At 36.2% G+C, this 12,503-nt stretch overlaps 1 protein-coding gene across 1 annotated transcript in view; it reads left to right on the top strand.

Moving 5' to 3' along the window:
- The window catches only part of ralgps1 (Ral GEF with PH domain and SH3 binding motif 1), a 79,793-nt gene that overhangs the window by 55,876 nt on the left and 11,414 nt on the right, over positions 1 to 12,503 (top strand). The window contains exons 8-10 of the mRNA XM_042729967.1: positions 8,012 to 8,149; positions 8,315 to 8,408; positions 11,422 to 11,489. Of these exons, the coding sequence (XP_042585901.1) occupies positions 8,012 to 8,149; positions 8,315 to 8,408; positions 11,422 to 11,489 (300 nt within the window). The remainder of the gene's footprint in view (positions 1 to 8,011; positions 8,150 to 8,314; positions 8,409 to 11,421; positions 11,490 to 12,503) is intronic.

The following is a 12,503-nucleotide window of genomic DNA, read 5'->3' as shown; positions in this document are numbered from 1 at the left end:
GGAAATGCTGGTGACACCTTGTCAGCAAAGCTGTCGGTTTTAACTTGGCTGACTGTCATAAGCCACGAACATGATGCCTTAACACTGTCCCAGATTGTATCTGGCACCACTACTTTTGTTCACTTTATCTGAACATACTAAAACTGACTTCTGATCAAACTTTTTGTGCTTTCGCAAAAAATATAAAAAAATGTTCTCATATTGCGTCACTGAGTTAACACAAGTCAAGTCTGCTCATTGTCATGTTCTTTAAATTTTCCAAACAGTCTTGTTCTCCTCAGGGTTTTGCAATGGGGCTTGTTTACCTGGTGGATAATACTTGACCGTAAACGCAGCAAAGAAACAGCTGGCATTTGTGGTATTTTACCTGCCTTCTAGTGGCTTTTGGCCTCTAAAACTCCAATATTTTAGAGAAATATATTTTTTTAAAATATATTTCTTTTCCATCTAAGTTCTTGGAGTCTAATGGGTAATAACCAGACTTTTCACGGCACCAGGTTTAATCAGTGAATTGTGTTTTTTTTTTTTTTTTTGGCTTAAAAGTTTCTTTTTGACTAAGAAAAAAAGCTATTTTGATGGCACAAGAACATAAACCACATTTGTTAGCCCTATCCAACCAAACATTTTTGCAGTGTAACATTGGCAGTCACTACCAACAAATCAACCCTCAGCTGCTTTATAGGCACACAACTTTGTTTATTTGTGTATTTCAATTCCAGTCATTTTGCCAGTGTACGTTATGCACCAATTACTAGTGTGGTTATGAGCACATGAAACCAGTCTTGGTTAATCACATCCAGCTGCTCTGAAATGCAGTGACTGCCATATATTTAGAACATCGTATAATGCTCTTTGTTATGTAAAATTGCTTTTTGTACATGTCATTGCCATGTGTGATGTGGTTCAAAGCAATGTTATTTTAGTATTATTTGCATGCTATTATAGTGTTTATTAATATTTTGAATTATCTTGAATTAGATATTACATAGCCTTTTTAAATTGGTATATTTAAATTTTAGTTTGAGTTTGTCATAATGTTTGTGTGCTTTTCAAAGTGCTTATTAATTTTATCCACATTCCTTATGGCTCATGTTATATGTTACATTTCTATATAGATTATAAATAAATTTTTTTTTTTTATCATGGAATTATTTATTTGTGAATTCCCCTTTTAAAATATATAGTCAAAGTTCGTGACTGGGCATCCAGCCTGATCAGTGTCCTAAATGCTTTCGATATTTATAGACCAAAATATGTGACTGTCCCATTTGAGGATTCATTGTGGTTAACTTGCATGTGATCGTATTTACTTATTATTAGTAATACATCACAGGTGATGCATATCAATCATTGAGCATCTGAGAGATGTCAGCATTTATTTTAATCACCAAGATTTTTGCTGAGGTATATTCAGTGAAACATTTCCTCAGCCTTTGTGATTAGGCATGGGCCAATTACCGGTTTCAAGGTATACCACGAATTAAAAAATTTCACGGTTTCAAAACCACTAATATTTTCCATTATACCATTCCTGCGGTATGCGCTGTTTTCTTTGTCTCCTCAAAGACTGAAAGAGTAGGAATCCCTCAGGCTGAGTGAAGTGTAGAGATTAACACTGACCCCTCCTCCTCCTGTTGGTGCGAGCGAGCGGTGTTGGTCAGTCACGTGCGAACTTAAGGCCCGGGTACACTTCACATTCAGCATTCCTTTCCGCGCACGCGCACAGCTTTCAGAAGTATACTCAACCGCAGATGAGCACGGAGGGATGAGCTCAACACATGCGTAGTACCACGGGGTGCGCGGCTGTCCGCGAGCCCTCTTGATGACGAAAATAACGTAACGCAAACGGTGCGTGGATAGCCGAAATAAACTCTGGCCTTTATGCAATCGGCAACTCTCTGTTCTGGACTTGCACAAACTGCGTTGCAATGCAATCCTTTTCCAAAATGTAATTTATGTGAAAATATGAAGTCTGTTAACGCCTGTTAACAGGCCAGAGACGCTGAAGACGGACGCACAGAGAAAAAATACAGCAGGCAGATCACTCACTGTTCATGATGCCACGAACTATTGGAAGAAAATCCTCAATATTGATTTGGGGGTTTATATGAATGTGTTTCTGAGGGGAGCTAACTGTCTTCTGAAAAGTTTGCGTTTCACAATTTCACAAAGCTTGTCAACCAAATTTCACAAAGCTTGTCAACCAAATTGGGTTATTATTAAATCAAATTATGTGTATGATTATTATTATATAACTAAATGATATGAAATGATATACATGATATGTATATGAATTATATACTAACTAAAATTAAATAACTGTAATTACAGATTTAGGTTAAATAAAGTTGTCAGTCTTTTTTTTCTTTTTAGGAAACAAATCAAATAAAAAAATAAACTAATTCTACTGTTTCTAATATTCTGTATGTTGCTGAAAAACAAAATATATTGTGTCCAGCGGAAAAATATATTTTTATATTTTTTTTCCCAGTCATTTAAAAATAACACATTTCAGAGCTGTAACAACAATACCGCGAAACCTTGATATTCTTGCTTAAGGTTATCATACCGTCAAAATCTCATACCGGCCCATGCCTAATTGTGATTTACATCATCCTTCTCTGTGAAAGTCACACTATGTACTAAAATTGGCTTGAGAGACACATGTGAGTATTATATTTCAAGGAGCATAAACCCTGAAGTCTGTAAATGTCTTTGGCTGTAATGGTCCCTGGTTTTAGGAGCCTTAGCGCTGTGCCAGACGGGAAGAACACACTCCAGCCACACTCCCTGTTCTATTCATGGACATCAGTATCGGACGGCTGCTCCTGAATTCCACGGGTGTTCAATTAACACCTGCTCACTTTCAGGTCCTCCTGATAGGGATCGTTAGATAATGAAGAGACATGGGTAACTCTTGACAGATCACTTAGGCTTTCTTGTCTCTTTCAGGAATTGCAAAATACTCTTTCAAACTTATTTGAAAACCTGAGAGGTTGACAGCACTAACATTAGTGAATGACCGCAAAGAATAACCAGCAAACTATGTGCCTCTTTCCACACATATGTCAATGAGTGACAGATAACTAGCTGTCAAGACTATGGTTCCTTTAATGCAGCACATAGTGTATGCATTAATCGTTCTCTCTAAATTTGGTTGTGAGTCCTGAAAAGTTACTTCAGATATACAATTGTCAGAGATTGTCAGTCTCTTTTATTGCTGAACAGTGTATAAACAGAACATTTTTAGCACTCCATATTTAACTGATATCTGTAATCTATTGCCATATGAACATTTTTCTTAGACCTTTCTGTCTTTCTCTTTATGAATCTGGCAGCCACTAGAACTCTTATTTCCAGGAAATCTTACTCACTCTTATTCATTGTGTCCTGTAAAGTTGTAAAATAGGCTCAGAAGCCTAGAATAGACCTGGATGAAGACAAATATATAATTATTTGTAATTATATATATATTTCATGCCAAATAAAACCTTCTTGATTTTTTCCCCCTTGTTTTGTCAAGCCAACATTCTCTTTTTCCTCTTTTTAAGTCAATTCATTTTGCTAAATATAAAATCCTAATGACATTAAATGGCTTGTTAACTAGCCACTAAAAATAATAGAAAGAAATAGAATATTTTGTCCTTGTTGATTAAAAGAAATTGTTTTTAATTATAAAGTTTGTGAAAATTACTTATCGGTCAAAAATTTTGATCATTGTTTATAATATCTGCTTAATTTTGAGCACAATTTTTTAAGAAAAAGCTTTATTTAACATATTTCACATTTAATTGATTTCTTGGAGATAATCAGAGAATTCTTTCTCTACTTTCTTTGCATATGTAAAATCGTAATTGTAGTTGACCAATAGATGGCAGCTGAAGTAGCGGTCATGCACTTCATTACTAATTTGGTTTTGCTGTTGTAACTGAATCCAGTGAAAGCTCTCTAGAGGTCAATACAGGCAGTATGTCAGGGTCCATCTCAACTGTACAGCTGACCACACACACACACACATGCTAGACTATTTCTGTGACTTTAATGACAGTTTCAGTGTCTGGTATAACTCCAGATCCTATATTGGTGCAGCAGATTTTTTGTCAGGTCTTTTCATTTTATGGGGGCAGCTGCAACGTCACAAATAATTTTGGCTGAAGTACTACTGAGCTCATTGTTACATGTCAAATCAAATTATATTTTACAGCCCTGTTTGTAAAGATTAGTACAGAATTCCTTATACTACCTTTTATATGTTTGGGGCCTCTAATGCTCATCAAGACTGCGTTATTTGATCACAATAATATATATATATTTAAGAAGATTTTTTAAAATGTAATTTATTCCTGTGATGGCAAAGCTGAATTTTCAGCAGCCATTACTCCAGTCATCAAAGTCACATGATCCTTCAGAAATCATTCTAATATGCTGATTTACTGCTCAAGAAACATTCATAATTTTTTAATCAATGTTGGAAACTGTTGTGCTGCTTAATATATTTGTGTACAAACTGATACACTTTTTAAGGTTTTTTTTTTTTTTTTTTTATTTTTAAGGTTTTTTTTTTTTGGAAAAAGAAAAAAAAAGAATTCCAGTTTGCACCCAATATTTTTTTTTTTTTTGAATGGTAATGTCAATATTAAGATTTCACCAAATTTTTGGATGGTTTTCATTTAATTTTGTATTTTTTTTTTCAACTTAAATATAATTTTAATAGTGTTATTGTCATGCTAATGAAATATTTATAAGATTTTTATTTAACCCTGTATTTTTTTTTTCAACTTAAATAGAGTGCTAATCATGCTAATCTGAATAATAAGGGCTGTTAACCGCAGAGACAAGCTGTTTATTCCAGCACAGAACCAGGTGTCAAAACTATCTACTCCTGACCACTTGAGCGGAACATTGACCATGTTGTATAAGTGTATGATTGCAATGTGAACAAGTGTGTCATCTGGTTTAGCAATGGAGTGGCAGAGCAGTTATGTAGCTACTGAAGGTTTTTAGTTGCACAGATTCACTTTTCAGCCAGTCAGTTTACTGATGTAACATATTCTACTTGCTTCACCCACAGAGAGCATCCACCCTCACCTTCCTGTAATTGAGTACTCGTTAAGTCTTTAGGCTTGGCGTGAGAAAGCAGATACATCCCCTTGCCTGTGTAAATCACATCTTCACTCTTCATTGCTCTCATTAATAGACTCGTAACCTCTACCTGCTGATTAGCAAGCTGCTTTGTGAATCCTGTAAAGGAAACAGAACAATAACAAGCAAGCAAGCAAGAGCATTCAGGCAATGACTCCAGGCCACCGTTTTCAGGTCAGACACTGCATGCCATTTAGTTGTGTCCCTGTCATCCGGCAATTACCAATGTGCTTGAGTCTCTTGGAGAGAGTGCTTTCTGAACTATCTGTGTAAATGTGGTAAAAGTGATGTGAGGGGCCACTGAAGTGGAAAGTGCAAAGCCTTGAAGTTTGCAACACTGACAGAGTTCAGGGCCCAGATGTGTAATACAGTATGCCTCAAAGTACTGTAGAACGTCTGTTTGAAAGTGATAAATGAGTTTGTGGAAAACAGTATGTGGATTTTGTTATTTTTTCACTTTTGATGTTTTTTGTAAAGGCATTTTCAAGGGATAGTTTGCCTAAAAAAAAAAAAAAAAACATTTGATTTTTTTTTTAGAAATGTTGTTTCTTTTTTGAAAAGAATAGTGGTGTTTTTTAGAATAACTTATATGTGGTACGATTCAAAAGATTGAGGTTGGTAAATATGTTCATGTTTTTTTTCAAGAAGTTTCTTATGCACACCGAAGCTGCATTTATTTAATCAAAAACACAGTTAAACATGTTATTACGTTTTAAAATGACTGTAATAACGTAATGACAAAACTAAATTTTCATCAGTCATAACTCCAATCATCAGTCACATGATCCTACAGAAAACATTTCAATATGCTGATTTGGTGCTCAAGAAAGTAATTTTATTAGTAATGTTAAAAAAAAAGTGGGCTGCTATATATATACCGATCAGGCATAACATAATGACTACCTTCCTAATGTTGTGTTGGTCCCCCTTTTGCTGCCAAAACAGCCCTGACCCGTCGAGGCACGGACTCTACTTTCTGTGCGTTGATCGTGGTAATATCATTGCTGTCTATGGAGGGTCAGAGAGCTCTCATATTCCATCAAAAATATCTTAATTTGTGTTCTGATAATGAACAAAGGTCTCATGGGTTTGGAACGACATGAGGGTGAGTAATTAATGACAGATTTTTCATTTTTGGGTGAACTATCCCTTTAAGTCCTGTAAGTTGCAAGGTGGGGGCTCCATGGATCGGACTTGTTTGTTCAACACATCCCACAGATGCTTGATTGGATTAAGATCTGGGGGATTTGGAAGCCAAGTCAACACTTTAAACTTGTTGTGCTCTTCAAACCATTCCTGAACCATTTTTGGTTTGTGGCAGGGCACAATATCCAGCTGAAAGAGGCCACAGCCACCAAGGGTGTACATGGTCTGCAACAATGCTTAGGTAGGTGGTATGTGTCAAAGTAACATCCACATGGATGGCAGGACTCAAGGTTTCCCAGCAGAACATTGCCCAAAGCATCACACTGCCCCCGCCGGCTTGCCTTTCTGCCATAGTGCACCCTGTTGCCGTGTGTTTCCCAGGTTAGCGACGCACACTCACCCGGCCATCCACGTGATGTAAAATAAAATGTGATTCATCAGACCAGGCCACCTTCTTCCATTGCTCCATGGTTCAGTTACCCATTGTTGGTAAGTCGGCAGTGGAAAGGGGTCATCATGGGCACACTGACTGGTCTGCAGCTCTGCAGCCACATATGCAACAAACTGCTATGTACTGTGTATTGTCACCTTTCCATCAGAACCAGCATTAACTTCTTTAGCAATCTGAGCTACAGTAGCTCGTCTGTTGGATTGGCAACATGGGCCAGCCTTCACTCCCCACATGCTTCAATGAGCCTTGGCCGCCCATGACCCTGTGGCCGGTTCACCACTGTTCCTTTCTTGGACCACTTTTGATAGATACTGACCACTGCACACTGGGAACACCACACCAGAGCTGCAGTTTTGAAGATGACCCAATTCTTATGAATCACCATTTTACCTGCTTCTAACACATCAACTTTGAGGACAAAATGTTCACTTGCTGCCTAATATATCCCACCCACTAACAGGTGTCGTGATGAAGAGATAATCAGTGTTATTCACTTCACTGGTCAGTGGTCATAATTGTATGCCTGATCGGTGTATGTATATATTATCAAAAGAACAGCATTTATATAGAAAACAGAAATATTATAACAATATAAAAGTCTTTACTGTCTTTTTGGGAAGAAGAAAAAAAATCTTACCGACCTTAAACTTTTGAACATTAGCAAAAATGAAGACTGAAGCTGTCAAGCTTCAAACTAACGGTAACACTTTAAATTAGGAACACATTCACTATTATACACTAAGCATTTTCCCTCAATAATCTCATAAATTGCTTTTTATTGATAGTAAGTAAGGTAGTTGTTGTTGTAGTAGTTGTGTTTAGGATTAAGGGATCTAGATGGTCATGCAGAATAAGGCATTAATATGTGCTTTGTAAGTACTAATAAACAGCCATTATGCTAGTAATATGCACATTAATAAGCAACTAGTTAATAGTTAATAGTGTTCCCTAATCTAAATTGTCTTAAAACTGATTAAACAACACCATAAGTGTCATACAAGTCCATATGGCTCATGCAAAATGTTTATGAAAAATTATTTCAAAGTTTTCAAACACACTGAATAAACATACAGCTTGCTGGAGAGGAATAATGAATTTGGAATCTTGGAATGTTATGCACAAGCTTTTTTTTGTGCCCTTGCATAAATTTAAAGTTTAAAAGCAACCTGAAAAGTATTTAAAACTTCACCTTTTGTGTTGAAATTTTAAATATGAAATGATCTCTCTCTCTACCCGTTTCTATAAACACTTTTTCTTCTCTGTTTACATTAGGAATTTACCTGTTTGACATGACCTACATTGATTCCGCCTACCCTGCTTCTGACAGCATCATCGAGACTGAGCAAAGAACCAATCAGATGAACAATTTACTGCGCATCATCTCCGATCTACAGGTGTCCTGTAACTACGGTAAGTTGCTTTCAAAAACCATATTCATTTTCAGTTGATTATCTACATTTTCATATGAATGTTCAGATCTCATTAAAAGAAGAAAAGAAATCTAAATGATAAACTTGCACACAGTATACTGATGTGAGAATTAAAATTTCATTTTCACATTTCTTCGCCCCACAGATCATTTAGTCATGTTACCACATGTGCAGAAGTATTTGATGTCAGTGCGCTACATCGAGGAGCTCCAAAAGTTTGTGGAGGATGACAATTACACGTAAGTTACCCAAACACATTGCAATGCTCAGTAGCCTTTATTTAGCTGAACTGATTGTTTTGGGTGATTTTAGCTTTGTGTTCTGCCCTGCAATTTATTGCACTTCATAAACGTCTATGCCAGCTTTCACTTTAAACTACTCACATCTGTAAGACCCCCGTAAATCGAGAACCTCCCTGGTTTTAACACTTCATTTTGCACAGCTGCCTATACTATTTATTAAAACATGTGCTGTCTGTGGACTTTATGTCTTCTTGGTTTGGCTGCATAGCCCACAGGCCAACCAAACACCTAATTTACCGGAGACAGCTGCACCAGCTCGGCATGACTTTATGACTTTATGCTACAATATAATCCCTATTTCCTTTACCTCAGGCTTCATAAACATGTGAAGCCCATAATGTATTTTCCTAGTACAGTCTTATATAATATGGTTTTCTAAAAATTGTGCTATGTGGTGAGGTATGACAAATGAATGTTATGAATGAGATTTCAAAAACAGTATTATTTTTTAAAATGTTACATGCTGCACATGTTATGTATTATGCATACATGTGGCTTTCTGCCTCTACAAAGACAAGCATAGCATTGATGTTTTCATCATTATTAAATGAGTTTTCCCCATTTCCTCCGGAGCTTTCTTCACTTCTACTGTGTGGTCCTGTCTGTCTGTCTCACAGAAAGGGCAGGTGGTTTCATTGTGGTCCAATTTCTTGCCGTCTAGACACTTATAAACGCAACATCAGGAATTGCAAAACCCTGGATCCCCATATTTCCACTGTTTCCATGTGGAAATGTCAAAGATAATTTTCAGTTAGGTGGCTCTTTCAAGTGCTGTGTTGAAGTGTTATTGAAAACATAAGATATTTTATATATTTTTTTTTTTTTTATAATTGTTTAATAACTATAATTTTATAAAAATGAATAAAAAAATAATTTAACCTACAGTAAATTAAACTGCTGTTTTGGCACCAAGTGTTGGTTTGTAATTACTGACAAATTAATGTTTTCCCTAAATTAGGTTTATATATGCATATTGTACAATAACTTGTAGAATATACTTATCGAATGGCTAAGCTTCCCATGTGTCACAAGCTTTTATGCTTTTATATCAAATTATTATATTACCAAAGTATTATTTTAATAGTTGGATACGTTCAAGAAGGTCATGACCTCTGAAATGTAACAAGCCAAAATCACCATTTTAAGGGGGAATGCAGACATCTTATTTTTTCAATGTCACTTTAAAGAAAAAAATTTACCACTTTTGTGACAAGTGTGATGTTTTTATTCTAATCTGATTTATGCAGAAAGATAAAAGACTGGAACTCAATAGAGACTGTGATATATATCAAGATCTTGAGTCGTTTCATGTTAGAAAAGCTGGATTATTTTGCCTTGGTGTAATTTTCCTCACTGAATCATTTCTGTAGCTCCATTCTGCCTAGCGACAGTAATGTGTTAAAGCTGTTGCTCTGGTAAAGCTTTCAAACACGTCTCCATATGAGAAAATAAAGAAAGGCACCTTTTTGGCAAAGTGACATAATTCAAACATCTTTTCCATGCTTCGTTAAAAAATTACTCGCCTGGTTCACTTCAGTATCAGGTGAAACTTCTCAAGTGAAACTAGGCCATGCAGAGATAAACGTTTACATAGAGTCTGCACCATAATGAAAAACATGTCATATCAAGGGGAAGGTATTTGATCATGGTGTAAATAAAGTCTTCAACTTCAGTTGTTTTATAGTAACATAGTGTGTCTATGTAAAAGATCACTAAAATAAAGTATTGTACAAAAGACAACTCAACAACCCAACAAAGTTACTATTTATAAAAGTGTATTTATTGTACCATATTATTAAGTTCTCATATTTAGACATTCAGACAGTGACTGAGCTCCATGTGAAATTGTCTCAGGCACTTTCTGACAACACCAAAGGATACATGGCCGCCAGAGGAGGATGGGTTTGGTGGAATGGATGGGACTGCAGTATAATGGTTGTGTTTGGGGGAATGACATCATTGTCTGGCAGTCTGTGAGGTTGGAAAACCTCAGCGATCCAGGGTCACAGTCTTAAAATCCTTAACCCATGCTTGCAGCATGTCCTGCCATCTGGGACCGCTGTTAAAGAGAGCTCTGTGGAGCTGGGCTTGAATAGAGAGGTCGTTTTCTGAAAACATTGCCAGTTGTGCCTAAGATTTTATTGCTAAAACCAAAAATTTAGGGCTGTCAGTTTAACGCATTAATTTAATTAATTAGTTATGAAAAATAACATATTTTAATGCAGTTAATGCACTGACCCCACCCACAGACCTGTACGTCATCTTACATTTCATACAGATGACTGTTGATAAATATGATGCAGGGCAAAATCTCCATAAATGCAGTTATGGCCTAAAATTCAAGATATTGTGGCAAAAAATGCCCATGAGTTTATGTCTCATATTTATATCATATTAGCAATATCACATGAGCAGTGAGAGCAGTATCACAAAAGTGGAAATGTGATTTTATACATTTAAAGTAATGTTAATATTAGCCAGTTGGTGAACTCAATCTCTAAAATAACTTGGGTATGCAGAGCATTCACAGCTATATGGACTACGCACCCTAATATTTGTGCACACACACACACACACATTACCCATTTTTTAAATATTTTGGGAATGTTATGGGGTGAAGCTCAGTGCAAAATAGAAAATCACAGCCTAACTAGCAAGTGCTAACCTTAACTAACTTAGCCAATTTTCACAACCCTACGTCATGTTACGGTAATTGTTGTTTCTCTTTGTTCCAAAAACTATACTCTTTCTTTTAAAAAAAAATCAGTATTATCTTTTCCCATAAAAATGTGTCCTTTTCAAACACAGTTATTCAACTCTATGTACTGTATAAGCATAATGAAATACAGATGAATACTGTGACTGTGAGAGAAACCTACTAAGTTTAAACCATGTTGTCAAAAATGTGATGTTTTATTGACTATAACCCTGTCACAACTCTTTTGTACAGACTGTCATTGAAGATTGAGCCTGGGAACAGCTCACCTCGTCTGGTATCCTCCAAAGAAGACCTTGGAGGTAAAGTCTTTATCCCTTCATCCTTTCAGTTTACTTTTCTCAAAAACTCCTCCTGGAAGTGGTTAACTCTGAGTTTTGATTACCAGTGGAAAAATGGAGGATCATCAGTAATTCAGCTAAAGTACCTGACTGGGGAGGTGCTGCATGGACTGCATTATGTCTGGAAGTGGTTGATAGTTAGAGAGATTCTGCAGATGTGAATGTTGGAGGGGCAATGAAAGAGTGAGACCCATGTAACCTAGCATTTTCAGGGTGATGTAGATCAGCCCCTCAGACGCTTGTTTAAACAGAGTGACTTTTCTTCAAGTATTCCATGAGCTTATTCTTCTCAGTCTGGCAGATCCAAACCATCTGCTGTCAGTAGAGTGGCTCTGGTGGAGACGTCTTTCCGGATCATTGTGGTCTTTGGTAACTTTCAGATAGACCTTTGAAGGTTAAAGTTAACTGTTGACTTAAAATGCATAAGCTTAAGTCTTTTTCTCAGAAACAGTGAAGTTTGTGGCCGTGGTTCTTTTAAAGTATACATAAACATCCAAAATATAAAAACACAAATTGTGTGTAAAAATGCATTGTGGATTGAGAAAAATATATCTGTGCCTGGAAAATACACTACCTTTTTACTATTTTAAAAAACAAGTTATTATTATATTACTGTAACTTGGTTAATTTGTGCAATAAATTTAAAATAAATAATAAATGTCTTAGCTAACATTTACAGGAATGGCACATTTTAACATCCATTGTGCGAGAGTAGTTTTCAGTTTTATGCACTAATGTCAGAAATCTGGCTTATGGATGAACGCCAGAGCAGTATAGAGCAGAAATGGGTTTTAAAAGTGTGTTTGGTACTTGTACCTCAAGACAAGCATAATTGACAAGGTTAATTGAGAGTTTGAATGAGATCATGGTGTATGTCAGTTCTTCTCATAAGAGGCAGAGCAATTAGGATGTTTCCTATTTCTGACTATCAGATGGTGGAGTGGGAAATTGAACTGCACTGAGCATTTTATGGTT

The sequence above is a fragment of the Cyprinus carpio genome, chromosome B8 (assembly GCF_018340385.1).
Source record: "Cyprinus carpio isolate SPL01 chromosome B8, ASM1834038v1, whole genome shotgun sequence".
In the NCBI taxonomy this organism is placed as follows: domain Eukaryota; kingdom Metazoa; phylum Chordata; class Actinopteri; order Cypriniformes; family Cyprinidae; genus Cyprinus; species Cyprinus carpio.
The sequence above is the reverse complement of the archived record's forward strand: the minus strand, read 5'-3'. Positions and strand labels throughout refer to the sequence as shown.